This window comes from Lichenostomus cassidix, chromosome 2 (genome assembly GCF_008360975.1).
Source record: "Lichenostomus cassidix isolate B80296 chromosome 2, HeHo_3.0, whole genome shotgun sequence".
Taxonomy (NCBI): Eukaryota; Metazoa; Chordata; class Aves; order Passeriformes; family Meliphagidae; genus Lichenostomus; species Lichenostomus cassidix.
This window is the reverse complement of record NC_139482.1, coordinates 121592941-121609334: the sequence shown is the minus strand read 5'-3', so window position 1 is coordinate 121609334 and position 16394 is coordinate 121592941. Positions and strand designations below refer to the sequence as shown.

Here is a 16394-nt window from a genome sequence, read left to right as displayed (position 1 = left end):
CCTGCCAGCCGGGGACTCCCTGACACAAGCAGAGCAGCCCTGCCCTCCCCCACGGCAGGGAACTTGCATCACAGCTCCAGTTTCTTTTTGCCCCATTAATGGCAGAAAGGGAGCTGAGCCAAAGTGAGAGAGGGCTGTCCTGTGACCATGTGTTTGTCATACGTTTCGTTATTTCAAGTTTTCTCCAGTGACTAATAGCCTCTTTAAGGGTTTCAAACAAAAGTAAGCTATTCTGAGATGGAAATTGCTGGGCATGGTGAGAAACATTTGGAAGTATTTCTTTTCATGGGGGCATAGGAAATAAAAAGGAAGAAACCCCTCAACATTTCTGTACTTTAACTTTTCCCAAAAAGGGAGGGGGAAGAATGTAAAGCATTTCAAACCTAATTTTGCGAAAAAAAAAAAATTCAGTGATCTGCTGCCAAGATAAGCACCTCTTTTGCTTTAACTAATTAGCACTATTACAGGGTTCACTAGTGACATTTCGGCAGTAATTGATCCTCTGATGCAATTTTTGTGTATTTCAAGCTAGCCAATATATCCAGCCAAGAAGGCTGTGCAAGGATGGAGGCTAGCAGTCAGCACAGAGGCCATGGTCACTCATGAGCATGACCTTGGATCCCAGGGTGCTAAACACACACTGCCAAGAGGAGCCACTAGGACTCAGTATTCTGGAAAAGTAGACCCCTAATCCTTCCACTTTTAGCACTTTCTTCTCTACTGACAGGTAGCACAGCTAGTTTAAATTCAGGTAGTGACTGATCTAAACTGGTGTTTGTATACACTCACACAGGGAATATGAACTTCCTGGCTTGCTCTGAAATTAGTATTTAATTTTAAATTTTTTTGCTGACTTGGTGGGGAGGGATTTCGGCATCAGATTTTTAAACTACTTCACACTACATACAGGGTAACATAGCTACTATATTTCTTTCTCTTCTAAACCCTAATGTGAAAGGTTTTAATGTCAAGCAGCATGAAGGCCAGAACAATCTAAAAGTCAACACAGCTCCCACAGTATGAGTTCAACCACAACAGACATCCCATCTGTATTTCATGGTATACCCTAATAACAATCAATAATACATTAAAGTTAGCACTGAACAGTATGAACAGAGCACACTACAAAGAGTCAGTTGCAGTTATGCCTCAGCCTTGTAGTCCACATGCAGAAACAACATCTTTTTTGCATCAGTAAATATTTTGCATCAGTAAATAAATATCTGGGGTAAATATTTGCAGATAGATGGTTAATTAGCTATTTCTGTTCTTCAGGCTCAGCAAATAGTTAACTGCCTACAGACATCTACAGACATCTGCACCCCAAGCCACCTTGTATAGCAGTTCATGTGGGAAAGAAACAAGACACAGCTATCTGAAGAGACAAGCAATGTGACACATTGCACAAGGAGATGCTTCTTTCTCTCACTCTCCTAATATTAGGGGGAAATTAATTACTCCATACGTTAATTCAGACCTGGAGTTTTTTTCTCTCAGCTGGCTATGCAGAAGCAGCCTAACCACTTAATGTAGGCACCTAACAGAGGGGGGAAAAAACCTCATGGATTAAAAACTGACAGACAGAAAACAAGCTAGATGAACTAACAGGGCATTTAACAGAAGTTACCTCTGTGTCTTCTAACAGAAAACTAGGACTGGTCTTGCAGAAGTCATAAATGAATTCATGACACTCAAGACCAGCCAAAGAACTAAGAAATGCCAGATGGTTTTAAAGTTAGCTGAGTATGCAGAAGAAACTCTGTATTGACAGATAAATCCAAGAAAATGTATATTAGAAGGAATACTTTGAACCAATCAAACATATATTACTGGTGTCTAAGTTAAAAGCAACCACTCTAGGACACTTTGGCATCAGGTTGAAGGGGGGGCGTGGGAAGAAGCATGTAATGAAAGACAACATATTTCCAGCACAGAATGCAATAGGATTTGTTTAAAGCAGATTATATTTTTGGATGCACAGGCATGGGATCGTAAGATCCTACAGTTCCACTGAGAACAGTGTGTTCAGTTCTGAAATATCTGTGTATCTCCAGAAAAATTTAACAGTGGTAGAAGGAGTTCAGAGATCAGTGATGGGATTAGCAGAAATGTGGAAAAACTTCCACTAAAAGCAACATTGAATGGATTGAAATTTTTTGTGTAAATAAAGGAGAGGCATGATAAAAAGACCATAAAGTAATCATAAAGATTATTGTGAAGTTATAAAGATTATGTAAAAGATCGTAAATCAAGTAAAAACACATTATCTTTTTTACTGTATTACCAGATGAATAAAAAACCCCAAGACTTAATAAATTAATGACAGAAAATTTTAAAAGCCAAAAAATATATTTGTATGGAGGTTAAATTAACCTGTGGAACTCCTTCCCACTGCATGTGATTGAGCCAGAAGTTCACTTTATAACCTGATTTGATGTTTGTATCACTATGAGGCTACACAAAGACAGCTTTGGGGGGAAAAAAACATATACTTGAATTTGTATGATGTTAATTCATTGTAAAGTACAGAGGACATATGAAAAGAAAAAGAATTTTCCTGTATGAGCAACATTATTCTATATTTGCTCATGAAATGTTTGGTTTGGGGTTTTTTTGCTCTGCTTTGCACTGAGAAGCAATTGTTGTTAGGCAGTCTGTAGAAAAGAGATTAGATAAGGTGGACTAATGGTATAATTTGCTGTGATAGGACAGTGATTGCATACTTGGCCTATTAATGTGTTGTTGCTTTTAAAATAACATTCCCTTCTGTTACGGACAGCCACTGCAAGAAATGTACTTAACTAACTTTATTTGCAATGGAGTATTTTTCATTAGGACAGGTTGGAAAGATATCTCATGATTAAGTGACTCAGAAAAAGCTCCAAAGAAGAAAGAAATATTCTTTACACCCAAACCAAATCCTGGTAATTTCAGCCCTAAAAGTGTCTATAAGAAAATTATGGGTAACTGGGAGAAGGAAATTAGAAGAAAAATGGAAATCCAAGCTCTACTCCAGCAGACACTAAAATATATAGACCTTTGTACAGCATTATAGAAGGCGACAGTAGCAGCCAGGAGTATGTATGGACACACATAGTTTTAAATTCTCTTTATGCTCTTGGGAAGTGTGCTCTTTTATAAGCACACACTCACCTGCCTTTTTGTTACCTCCACTGCACCCCTGTGCAAGAAACCCAGCCTCAAACAACTGCGACTTCCTTCCCAGCACTACTGTTGGGTAACTCTCTTTCTGAGCTCTCGTGAGCATGAACAGCTTCAGACTCCACCTCTGACTCACTCTTCCAAACACTCGAATTCATCCTTCCCAACTAGAGACACCCTATTAAAGATGTAAACATAAATATATGCAGACAGAAAGACAGACATATATGAAGAAATTGTTACACTTAATTATAGTTCTATAAGGTCCATTTAGAGTGTCAAACATACTGCAGGCCAATCGCTCACTCACTTCTGCTTGGTTAGAGACACATTGGGTTTTTTTTTCCAAAGCCATGGTCTGTTTCCTAGTCCAGACAGTATTGACCTTACCTTCTAAATCTATTAGGACAAACAACTACTAGAAGTAAGGGAGAGACATTTGTTTAGTTCCTGCTGTGGACACATGAGCCATAAAACCTTTGTATCTGGAGAGCACAAAAACTGAGTGAACTGGAATACAGGCTTGAACTCTGTAGCATGAGATTTCAGTCTCCTTTTATTGATTACCAGCTCAACTCTTCCTTATCACAAAAATTATTACCTACACAGAACTCTTCAAAAACAGCATAGCTGTTGTACTCTGTATGCCCCAAAATGCTTTGGGTAAACCTTATCATCTGTTTGATGCTTTTGAGGTAGCTGAGGCCACAAAATTTGAGTTGCTCAGTAAAAAATCCATGAAAGAAAATAAAAGAAATACCCTAGCAAGACTTCTGATCCAGGTCCTACATGTAACATATTGAGTCACAGATGATCCCACAAACCTATTTTTGTTTTTCAAGAAATAAAAAAAAAGGCAACCAAAAAAGGAAAAGAAAAAATTCAAAGTGACTACAGAGTGTCTGAGAAAGGATTTGCTCCTTCTCAAAAATATCTGTAAGCAGTCCTAATGACTAGCTACAAAGATTTTCATTTACTGAGTTCTATAACTCACAGAAATTCAAGTGTCGTGAAGATACTGTTGAAGCCTGACACACTACAAAACATACCAGTGGAGACAGGAACAGAGAGACAGAGCACATTGACAGCATATCCAATTCATCATGACCTATGAGACTATCTTAGTAAATCAAAAAGTGACAAAGGATATTCACAGCCTAGGTACAACACCTATTACTGAGATGCATCTGCAACGGGGTTAGCCCCAGGGGACTAACAATGCAGCAGTGCTTTCAAATCTGCCCAAACTCTAGGTCAGAAATTTGGTAAAATTAGTCCTAAACTATTTTCTGTGGCCTGTGATCTTTGTCATTTGAGAGCTGACTTCAGAAGATCCTGTCCTGGTATATCCCAGCAGGACTCCAGCTTCCTCCTGGGTCAAGATTTTGAGTCACAGAAGTTCCTGAACAAATAAGGACATAAGGTTTTCAGAAACACTTGCAGTTTGGACTCATTTTTTCCCACCAGCTTCATTCTTCCTAATTTCCAGTCATTCATTAGCTGCTTACATATCTGCAAATGCCAAAGGGTGTTTCCAAAATAGTAACATCTAGATATTAAAGCTGTCTCATTTCAGTAGTAAAGCAAGCCTTTTTCCATGCTCTCATCACTAGCACACAAAGAACAAGAATACCAAGATCCTCCTTAGACTTTGTTTCATTGTTCTAGTTGTAAAAATATCAAGTTTCTGGTCATTCACGAAGTGTTTATTCAATTAGAGAACATTAGTATTTTTTTCCTCAATCTATTTCCCATAGAGCCAGTTTTTGTCTAGGTTACATAGAAAATAGGAACATTGTTATCTGAATGGTATGAAGCTGCGTCAGGGGAAGTTCAAATGGGACAGTAGGAAAAGGTTTTTTACTGAGAGAGTGGTTGGTCACTGGAAAAAGCTTCCCAGGAAAGTGGTCATAGCACCAATTCCGTCAAGAGTTCAAGGAGAATCTGGATGACACTCCAAGTCATACAGTTTAGTTTTAGGTAGTCTTGCTAAAGAGCAAGGGACTTTGAACTCAATAATCCTTATAAGTCCATTCCAACACCAGATATTCTGATTCTATGATCCTGTGAATAAGAAGTGCCCTTCTGTGGCTAGCACAGGTCTTTCCCATGAGAACTTTCTCCTGTGTTTTATAAACAAAGATAAAGTTTGGATGTTATGAAAACAGTGTCTCGAGATTTGGACAGTTCAGGCCTGGCCAATCAGGCCTAGGTGGAGGTTTCCAACTGACCAATCTGGGTGACCTCTGAAAAGTCTATATAGGTTGGAATCAAAATAATAAATCTCTCTTTTCTTGCCACACTGAGAACCCGGGTCTTTTTCTCTGCTAGCGGCTCAACAGCGACACCCTTCCTTCTCCTTTACCATTAGGATCCAGCGTCTTGAATTTAGGATCAGGATAATATCAATCACACCTATTATGATATTTGAGCTACTTGCAGCATTATAGGATTTTGCACGGAAAACATCTTCCTTTTTAATAAAGTTGTTTGGAGACAACTGACGCCTCCACCCAAGGACTGCCACAGGTCCAAACACAAGCTTAGGATGTCAATGGGAAAATGCCGTATGTGCAAAACAACCTTAAAATGTAGAGATATAGACATTTTGCCTGGTAAGAAAAGTTTCCACTGTTGGCCTTTGTTTTAAAGGGGTCATCAAAACAGGGTTGATCTTAAACTTTCTCTCACTAAGAGTAATCTAGTAATTCTGTAAAAGGTTGGGGTACAAACGATCCCAGAACAACAGATTCTGTGGGACCCTTTATGGGTAAAGGTAACTCTATGGTTCTTTTCTCCAGGAGCAGTGCAAGAAAGTCATGCATGTTCTTCATCTTTGGGAGAGTTTACAAGGGAGAACAGGACTACAAATAAACACCCTCTTTGGGCAGAACCCTGAATACTGTCCTGTATGCTAGGCTTCCTGCACCCAATCCAGCAATAAGACAGTAGTTATACAGTTGTATATTTTACACATATGAATCATGTGAACAGCACGGTTTGATTAATACCATGGGATAACAATTTTAAATAGAAAAAAAAATCAGATTTTTTGTTAGGAACTCTGGTGGTCGAACACCCACTCTTGGGATGAGGTTAGCAAATCACCATTCATGGCTCCCATTAGCAATATGTTTCCTATTCACGCATATAACCAAGGAGTGTTGCTCATACTCCTCGTATATGATAAAACCTTTTTTTTCTCTTATCGTAACTGCTACTGCAGTAGGATGCCCAAGGCATGGGAATCTGCACACTTCAACATTCAAGGACTATCTTTGCTCAATTTTTGTCTTCTTCAATGCCCCCGCCTTTAAAAGCTAAGGATTATTTTAATGCCTTCCTTCCCACCGGGAGAGTAGAACGTACAGTTTCCCCTGAGGCTATGGTGCACAATACACTGTGTATCTGTCTGCTGCACTACTGAAGGGTTGGCACCTTCTGCTGCAGACCAAGGGGGTCATTTCTATGACATGCTCCTTCATGGCTGGCCACAAAGCAAAGGTCTCCAAGTTCTTAGCAAAGCTTCACTTTTTTTATATATCAGCATGAGGTTGTATGATCATCAGTCTGCACTATCGGCCTGTATTAAGTGCACCAGTCTAACAGGCAGACCATCAGGATCAAAAAATATTACAAGCCACCACTTGTAATTTATGTTTTATCAGCATAAAGCCCCTACTCACATTTAATGTAATTAATACCTATTTCCTGTTGCACCATATTATATTTTGCCCACAAACATACACATAGGAGTTTACCCAAGAAAATAAGGTCTCCTGCATTGTGCCTTGCTGAGACCAATAGAAATTGCATTACTTAGTATTTCACACCAGCATCTTCACTATCCTTTCTTATCCTTTTCTGCTCCAGCAGTACCCCAAAGGAGGAAAAAAGAAGAAATGCAGAGAATTAATTTGTCTATCTAGCAATATAGACGTATATAGAGCCAATACAGTCTTGAGAGCTGTGAATCAAACAGCTCAAATTTCAGTCCTGTGCATATGAGGTCTGTAAGGTTTTATTCCCATTAAGTCTCCTCTAATATCGTGATTCTGGCATTTTGTCTGGATGGACTAACAAATGCATAGACCAAGGGAAAGTTTCTTCTAAATAACTTAGCAAAAACAATAGCAAAGCTGAATTACACACATCCAGGTCAAAATATAACTTTCCTGTCATGTCTCAGCCTTTTTACTATTTTTTACTGCTCATTCTTAAATATGTGGAAGAGAGCATGGAGAAAAATCTCACCTGGGAGAGTCTGGCAAACTAATTACAATTTTAGAAAAGACACCTGTAGTGAGTCGCATAATATCAGCTAAAATCTCCTAAGGGTAACAAGAAAATCTATGTTGCAAGGCTGGGAGGGAGTGGCTGCTAAATCCATAGCTGCAATCTATTAATGCACACATACATACGCACTCACATTGACATAATACACTTACATACACTACACACTGCATCTCTACTTTGAATCTCAGTCAGAAATAATTACATATTTCTCTTAATGTCAGAGTGAAAGAACTCCAGGCATAAAAAAATAGATGGTATACAGCCATTTTGTGCGTTGAGCATACTGAATAAATGAGGCTGATCCTCTTTCTGCTGCTTTTGCTCTCCTGCTTGCTCACTTTTCCTGCTCTGCAAGAGGACCTTCTAGCTTTGGCTCCACTGGGCAGTCTGCATGCTGCAAATAGTCTGTACAGCCTCCTTTCCAAGAGCAGCTTCACACACCCTAACCCAGGACAGCACCCAGACTGGGATTCTGGACAGCATTTCAATGGAAGAACATCAGGTTTCTTTAAACTGTGATTTGAGAACACCTCCCTGTTTTAGCAGTGTACCATAAGCTGAATATAAAATATGCTGGTTTTTAACAAGGACCATTATGTAGGACAATTTGAGAGACAGACATCTGAATATCGAATTAAATGTATGTGAAATAGGTGAAATTTTTTTCTCTACTGCCTTATTTTAAATTTATCACAAAAAACCCATAGTTTTGAAATTGCTATTTTACCAGCCAACAATTTTTTTTGTTAGCTTGGGGTCTTTTGGTTCTTTTTAAATAAATGTTCTTGTCTATAGTGTACAAGTACATACAGTAGGCATATACATTATTTATAGCTATGACTACACAATGTATGTATAGCTGTGACTAGACAGTGTGTTCTTTGAACAGTGGTTTCTCTTTATACATGTAAGCACGACAGCATAATCTGAATTACAGGGACTAAAACTTGCAGTGGAAATTAAATTTTATAAAACATTTAAAACCTTAAGTGAACATAAATCTTTAAAAGACTATAAAAATTGAAATGCCCTCTAATCCTCTGTATCGTGAGGCTTGTGTTGAGGAACAAATTAGAATATATATATTTTTTAATCACTGAAAACAGTTTTCTTCTAAACAAACAAGAAGAATAACATGAAGCAAAGCTTGGTTTGGCTCCTCAGGTGTGCAGGCATATTCCAATTTCCTTTCCACAATGATTTTTATGCAAATCAATGCTGCACTATCTCCTGACCTCTTTTACCATCATACTGGGACAATGACAGTTAAATAATTGGACTGGCATATATATAGGATATTTGATTTTATATTAAAAAGTTAGTGCAGGACAATTGAAATGAAAAGAACGTTACTTTCATTTAATTCCAGGCTGATCAAGTAACAACATTTCACGCCAAACAGAGTAAAGCAAACAAAGTGATTTGGGCTGTTAGTCCATTCATCCCCACATGCATATACTTCACACCCCCCTCAGTTGTTAATTCCTAACAATGATGCTTTCATCCAGAACAAGGATAATGAGAAAAGACCAAGCAGTGTTCCTTGGGGAACTGTTACACTAAAAGTTACCTAAGGACTAAATCCCACTTGTGCCTCCTGCACATGATAAAGATGAGCAAAGCATTCAATATTCCTGGCTGATTTAAAATCCAAATATGCAAACAGCATTATGGAATCCAGACAGACTATTCTGCTTCGCTGATGACAGATGCAGAAAAAAAGCTGGACTGATTAAGCTTTTGACTTTGAACCAGCAGAGAAGTGGACACCTCACTTTAAAAAAGCAATACAGAGCCCCAGCTGAAGAGCAGGTGCTGCACGGTATTTGCCTTTCCTGCAGAGGATGCTAGCTAGCAGGACCAAGCAGCTGACCATGAAAATTCCTGGCCCTAAGTGACCCAAGAACAGATTATAAATCCATCCTATAAAATATAGTAAAAGCCTCGTTTGTTCTTCCACCCTTTCAATATGTGATGTTATACATTTGTGATTATCTCATTTTATTGGGCTCTTTAGAAAGCTGTTTATGATCATTTGCGGACAAAACAAAGGCTCATTGTAAACTCTCTTTTAAAAAAAATGGAAGGTCATTATGAAACAAAGGGCACCACTTTCATAGCTGCTTACATGCAAACTATGCTGTGTGTGTAATATTACAGTGCATTTCAGCAAAGGGATGGAGTCGTAGCTAATTACAAAGCTAACATATAACAGTATTGCATTAGCAGCCCAAGAAATTCCTATTGAATTGCATACATCTGAAAATAGAAAGACATGCTTGTGCTGAAACTTAATTATCTTGGCAAAAACTGTGAGGGCTAGATTCTCAGAAGACATAAACACAAAGCTCTGCTTTACACTCCCAAGGATCTAATTCTTTGTTTATTCAGACAACCTCCATCAGATAAAACTTACCATTTGGATTGACTAATTTGCCTTCTTATTTATAGTATCTACAGCTAAGTAACACAATTACTGCTTGGTTTGTGAGAGGGAAAGAAATACTGCTGATCAACAAATGCAAGGTCTGAAAGAGACAATCGGCATGCTCTGCCAGGTTAAAAAAGTCAGTGCTGTTGCATTCCAGCCTAGGCAAAGAAGACAAGCCTTTTTCAAGGACAGGTCTGACTGAAATGCTTTTTATGGGTTCAAAGTAAAACATTATGGTAAAAAAATGAATACAGCTTTGTTTGTTTCTTCAGTCATCGTTAGCAATAGACATAAGGGTATTCTGGTTTTGAGCCCATATGGAAAGGCCATCAACACTTTCTGCTTCTGGGTCCTTTGCCAAAATACCATATCCCACATGCCTTTTACCTTAAAACATAAAAGAAAAGGTGTTGTTCTGGTCAAATAAAGAAATAATTTTTACTAGCATACGTCTAATATTAAAGCTGCCTAAATCCTGCCAAAGACATTACAACACCATCTGCAAAACAGATTTTCATTAAATTGATCAGTTAAAGTTAAGCAGCTAGGCAGATGATGCTTTTGAGCTAACCTTTAACCTTTAACCTTCTTAAACTGAAATCAGGTCACTCCTTTTGGGTAATATCTTTGCCGCTTGAGAACATGGGAGGTAAAGTGATCTACCAAAATTTTAAAACCATGGCATTAACAGTGTTGTGGATCAATATTTTGTCAATAAAGGGAAAACCAAGGTAGTTCTCACACAGCTGAGTATTAGTCTGCTAACTGCTGCCTGTCACTTTCCCTGAGCTACCAAATAGCTGCATACACAATGTAAACTGCAGTAAATATACAATATAAAAGCGATGCCTATTGAAGGTATTATCAGCTAACTGAATAATATTTATGATAGACTAACTTCAAATATTTATTTGTGAGTAGAAATTGATCATGTCATTCAGTTACTTTGTTAAGTAAATTCTCTTTTCAGCCATCCTAGCTTAATTTACAAAAAGGCTACCCTGTACTTATTTATTTAATAATAAAAGTATTTGGAAACTATTTTATGAGCACAGGACATGATATATGCAGTTCCCTGAATCAAAAGCTATTTGACTAAGCTACAAAATGGCTGCCTTAAGAGCAATTCCAGCTATATGTATTTTACATCCACAGAGACAGATCACTGTCCTGCCTTAGCTTCCCAAATCTGCAGAAGCTGAATGCTTCCTCCTGCAGAATGGAAATGCACTCTGTTGCTATAGAAGCTTTCTCTGTTTACTTGTGGAGTCACTGAATGCCTCTTGATGGATGCTGCCAAGAACTTGCAACTCTTCTGTGGTTTAATTTGCTAATATCGAGCTCCACAATTCCAAAAGTAAGTCTTTGGGAAATTCATTTAGGCCAAGCTGAGTTCACTCAGGGTAAGGCTGTCTTTGTTCTGGTTCCTAGCAGCCACATTACCAACACCATTTGAATACTGCACTTCTGTAAGGAACAACCAGGCCATTTCTTCTTTAAATAACTTAGAAAACAGCTAAAGGTTCCACTTTGCCACATTTAGAATCTAACTCTAAAAGCGACATTTCCGTACTGCCTAAAATTATACAGCTTCAGAAGACAAGCTCTGATGTTCATGGTCGCTTTAAAAGCTACGACTATGAAAAGACATCCTTTTATTCCATCAATAGTTAAGCACAGGGAGAAAAATCAAGCTGTTATGGCAACATTTATAAAAAGAAAATTCACAAAACAATAACATTTAAATAAATAAAAATTACTAAAGAAAAACTTTGAGGTACTTGACAAAGCAAAGGAACAAAGTCACAGATTCTTTTTCTGTGCTTTCAGATGGTTTTAGTATTAAAGTTTTTATTGCCAAACCATATTCACAGCACCTTAATTTTAAAAGAGTTAAGAGGAGCTGCTTGAATATAAACACAATTCATGAATATTCGATATCACTCCCAAGGCATATATCTATTATTCATACAAATTAATGTTCTTTTTTTCCTTAGGTGCTCTAGAAGTTTATCTGATGTATCAAGAGAAAAAAAGTTTACAACTCTCTTGGTGTCAACAGCTTCACCAAGACCTGACAAAACTATCAAGTCTGCTAGCAGAGAGCTTAACAGAGTTTCAAAACCGCATTTATTTCTACCTCGACGCCTGAATGTACACCTACAATTAAGAGTAAAGTGTGCTGTACAGTAAAGTAAAGAGTGCTGTACAGAGGCATTACATTCTGTTACAGAGCACACACATCTAGAACACTTTGGTCATATGAGACACATTGTAGCACTTCATGCCAACCCCAAATCTTAAAAAACAGTACTTTTCTAATTGATATTTTAAATATGACATCCCTCCCCTTCAAATTAACCTTAAAATGGAATTATATAAAAATAGTACATGCATGTGGATATGCTATCTCCTTTCTGAGTCATTAAACCTAGTGGGGTTCAAATTTCCAAGCTTCTCTAAGAAGTCATGAGGGACAGAAACTTTTAACAAGCTGAGATACTAGCAATCCTAGGGACAAGTCCTTTAAAAATACATGCATCAGGAGACTTGGAGCACTGTGGTTATCAGCAAGACACTTTGAATCGTTCTGCTTAGGCCACAAAGCCTAGAGGGCATCTGGGAGCTTATGGATTCCATTTCCACTGGACTGTCCTTAGCAGATTCAAAGACTGGTCTCCAAAGGCTAGTGATGGTCACTTGCTGTGTACTATAGCTGCATGACACAGGTGCTACTGAACTGCTCCATCTAACCAGACTCTGGCAAAGAAGCAGATTCGGCTGCAGGACATTTTTAGTGATGAGGGCTAAGAGCTGATACTCTCCCCCTTTAGCATCCCCCATCAAATATTTTGTAGGACATGCTGCAAACCCAAACCATATTTGATGAAGGTTTCTCCAGAGATCAGGTTGAGTGAGTGAAGAGACAGTACTGTTTTGAGTAGATAGTTTGTGTACCTTGTGACTTCATAGATATGCCTATAGCTTTTTTTAAAAAAATAAACAGCTGGCATCTTATTTTCAACAGTCTCAGAAGCTTTGGCAGTGAAGCCATCTGAGAAAAGCCTTCCGCCTTCCACTCTATCATTCCTATCTGTGGCACTGTTTGCAGTAGCATTTCTTTGAATGGTGGCATGATAAGAAAATAATTGAAATAATGCAGGTAAACACTCAAACAATCAGATGGGGACCAAAAATTGGCGATTTAAAAAAAAAAAAACAAACCTGACTTGGAGTGTGGCTGCAAGTGTAAATGGCGGGAGCAAGGAATGGCTTCACAGATGACAGGGAGCAGAAACTTTTAAAGGGAGTTTTGCTACTGAGACAGGCTAACTGTGCCACTAGACTCTCGGCTCTTTTTGTACTTTTCATAACAGGACTTTGGATGTTAAAAAAAACACAGCAAAAAAGAACACCCTCTAGAATTAAGGAAAAATGCAATTTAAATAAAATACATCATTAAATTAGCAGAAGAGCCAGCACTGTGGGATAGTATAACAGACCAAAACTTGCATTAATGCCATTTTTTGCTCACAGCGGATACACCAAGGTTACAACTATCAGGTTATAATATTAAAGTCTATGTTACTGCCTGTGCAGCATGGTTAGCTCAGACCAACCATCTGAACATTGCTGAACACCAGAAAAATGTTATTTCTTGCTTAAACTAGAGGTCTGCTGAGACTTTTCTGTATATGTTCTGTATGTACAGGTTTTCAACATGATTAGAAAACAAGCATAGTTGCTGCAATCAGCAGATGACTCCTGATAGTTTAGTTATCACAGATTTCTAGTATAAATCAATATAACACTTGCCAAATGGATTTTCTAATCATATTTAGAGCTTGTTTCAGTGACTAATGGTTTGCAATATTTCCTGAATTTTTATATCCCCTAGACAAAAGAAGTTTTTAGTAAGTTACAAAGTTATTCATCTTAGAAATGAATGTGTTATATTTTGTACATGGACCAAGACAATCAAGCCAATCCAGTAAACACGCTGCAGAAAATAAGTTACCCCATAATTAGGGTTTGGAAAAAGTCATGACAAGTTATGTAATAAATGGTATTCATCACTCCCACATATTCATTATATCCACATAGTTTTTTCCAGTAAAGATAAAAATACAGTTGCCATTCTACTAACATATTTATCTACACCACACCCTTTCATGTTTGTGAAAAATTATTACTGGTTTGGAAAAGAAGGGCAGACAAAAGGATGACAGGGCTTACTTTTGAATATCCTTTGTAATAATGTGGCATATTGCATGTGCTTACTGAAAATACCAATGTAAAATAACTTGGCTGTGATAGATTACGGTTGCAAACAGATACATATGCCAGAAAGTGATCCCCTTCCCTATGTACAGTATGGAAAAATCACCATTTTCCATAATCTGTGTCAAGCTTCTGATCAAAAGGTAATGGACAAAGTCTGAAAAGGTTATGAGAGATGTGAAACACCTCCAGTCATTTATTAAGAAAGAACTTTAAAAGAAAACAACTCATGGACCCTGTGTTTGCAGAAAGTGCATCCTAAATGACCCCCAGAAAAATCAACAGGACTCATGTGGAGCACTTCTCCCCTGACTAACCTGCAATTTTTGTTTGACTATATGCATGTTCAATAAACATTTACTCTACTAATTAATCAAAGGCCTGTTTGATAAGCACTGAAAGGGTTAATTTCCCAGCCTACTTGGTGCTGGCTGGAGTTGCTGTCACCGGCTTACCTTGTAGAGTTTCAGGGCTGCCTCATGCCTGTGATTGGTAGTGTGTAAGCGCAATTTATCCACGCTGTTGGTGTAATAGTCACAGGCATTACATTTTAGGTGAACTGGGTTGCCAATGGCAATACACTTCAGCCTCCACTCATTAGTTTTGCCGCCTTCTTTAATGTGAGCCACCAGTTGATATTTCTGCATATGTTTGTCAGTCTTGCAGTGGAGCTGGAAGTTCGCTTTGAGCTGGGTGTTGTAGTTACAGAGCTTGCACTGGTAGATGTCTCCAATTACAGCCCTCCACTCCTCTTCGGGGAGCGAGCGCTCACTGCTCACATGCACACTTAGGGCCTCCAGGCTGTCAGAGGTGAATTTGTTGCAAACAGCACACTGGAATAGCTTCAGCGCTGGGTCACTGATATAAGGTGACAGCTCTCCTGCAGTAAGGAGGGACAGGTCATCACCCATTAGCTGACCACTGGCAAGCCGGATTTCAGGCGGCAGCTCATTATTTACTACAGGAAAAAAAAAATTAAAAGGGAAAGTAGAGACCAGCAAGCATAGCACACACAAAGGAATCCGTAAAATAAAGCCTTGACAAGGAGTTTGCTTTCTCTAGAGCTTAAACTATAAAAAGCTGTAATAGGATTGAATCAGGATCAATTACAATCATCCCTTTCAACTTCTAAATTCCCTCATCAGATAGCTTTAATTACTCCTACTGGGCATGATGTCATTCTGGAATTTGTATTTTCAAAGGCATGAAAGTTGATCAATAAAATAACAAAACAGCAATGCTTTTGTAACTTAAAAGGCAAGATTAACTTACACTGCACTAATTGTAGTTTTGTTATATCCTTTAAATGATGCTAGAGGTAGGTCAATATATGTATGTATATCTACAATATAGTAATTAGGTTAAGAGTATCTATACTAATTTAGCTACTTTTGGTATCAGATTTCAGCATTCCTAATTTTAAAATATACCCAGCGAACAACATGGGTACAATTTAGGTACGTCAAAAGCAAACATTACAAATTAACAAACTTTGAGAACTGTTTTTAGTACCAGTCTGTACCATTAGGCAACAGAGTGACAGTACACTGCTCACACATGAGCATTTGATTCCAATTTGTCCTTCTCTTACACTTGGAATACAGACAATTTGCTAACTATAAAGGGGCATTGTCAGGTAAGAAACAAAAGATTGCATTCCTGCTGGAAAATGTTGACCTATTCAGATAATTAAAAACTGAAGAAAACAGAGCTGTCTTTATCTTTTCTAGTTTGTTAATTTGATAGCACCTCATTATGTGATCAATTAATTTCATTCTCTACCTGTGGACCCGCACACAAGGGTGGAGGAGAGGAAAATGGGATTGCAAGGATGCAACCACGTCAGGGGGCCCAAGCAGAGGCAGGTCGAGCTCCTTAACCTCTTTCTGGTTGAACCTGCAATGCTCCCATCCCTCCTGCAACTATTACCTAGTATATGACTAATTCAGCTTTTACAGACAAAACTTGATGCAAGATAATGAGCAAAACAAAACAACAGGTTTTTGTCTTCTGCTGGAGCTCTGGTAATTGTAAGTGACAAACTAAGACAAGGAGACAAAGAGATACTGACCAAGTCCCGGTGCCAAAGCCGCAGCTGTTGCTGGATCAAGCTGGAATGGATTGATCATCATCTGTGGGTCTGCTGGGTTCTCCAGTTTCATTCCAGTCAGGCCTATGTTCTGGGCTAGGTAGTACTGGTAGAGCTCTGCCTCGGCGGGCGCAA

General features: G+C 38.3%; 1 protein-coding gene across 1 annotated transcript in view; it reads right to left on the bottom strand.

The window, feature by feature from the left end:
* The window catches only part of ZFHX4 (zinc finger homeobox 4), a 149909-nt gene that overhangs the window by 107411 nt on the left and 26104 nt on the right, over positions 1-16394 (bottom strand). The window contains exons 2-3 of the mRNA XM_085053073.1: positions 16242-16394; positions 14626-15128 (exon numbers count right to left, since the gene is read on the bottom strand). The exon at positions 16242-16394 is cut by the window's right edge and continues 2471 nt beyond it. Coding sequence (XP_084909199.1) covers positions 14626-15128; positions 16242-16394 — 656 coding nt within the window. The remainder of the gene's footprint in view (positions 1-14625; positions 15129-16241) is intronic.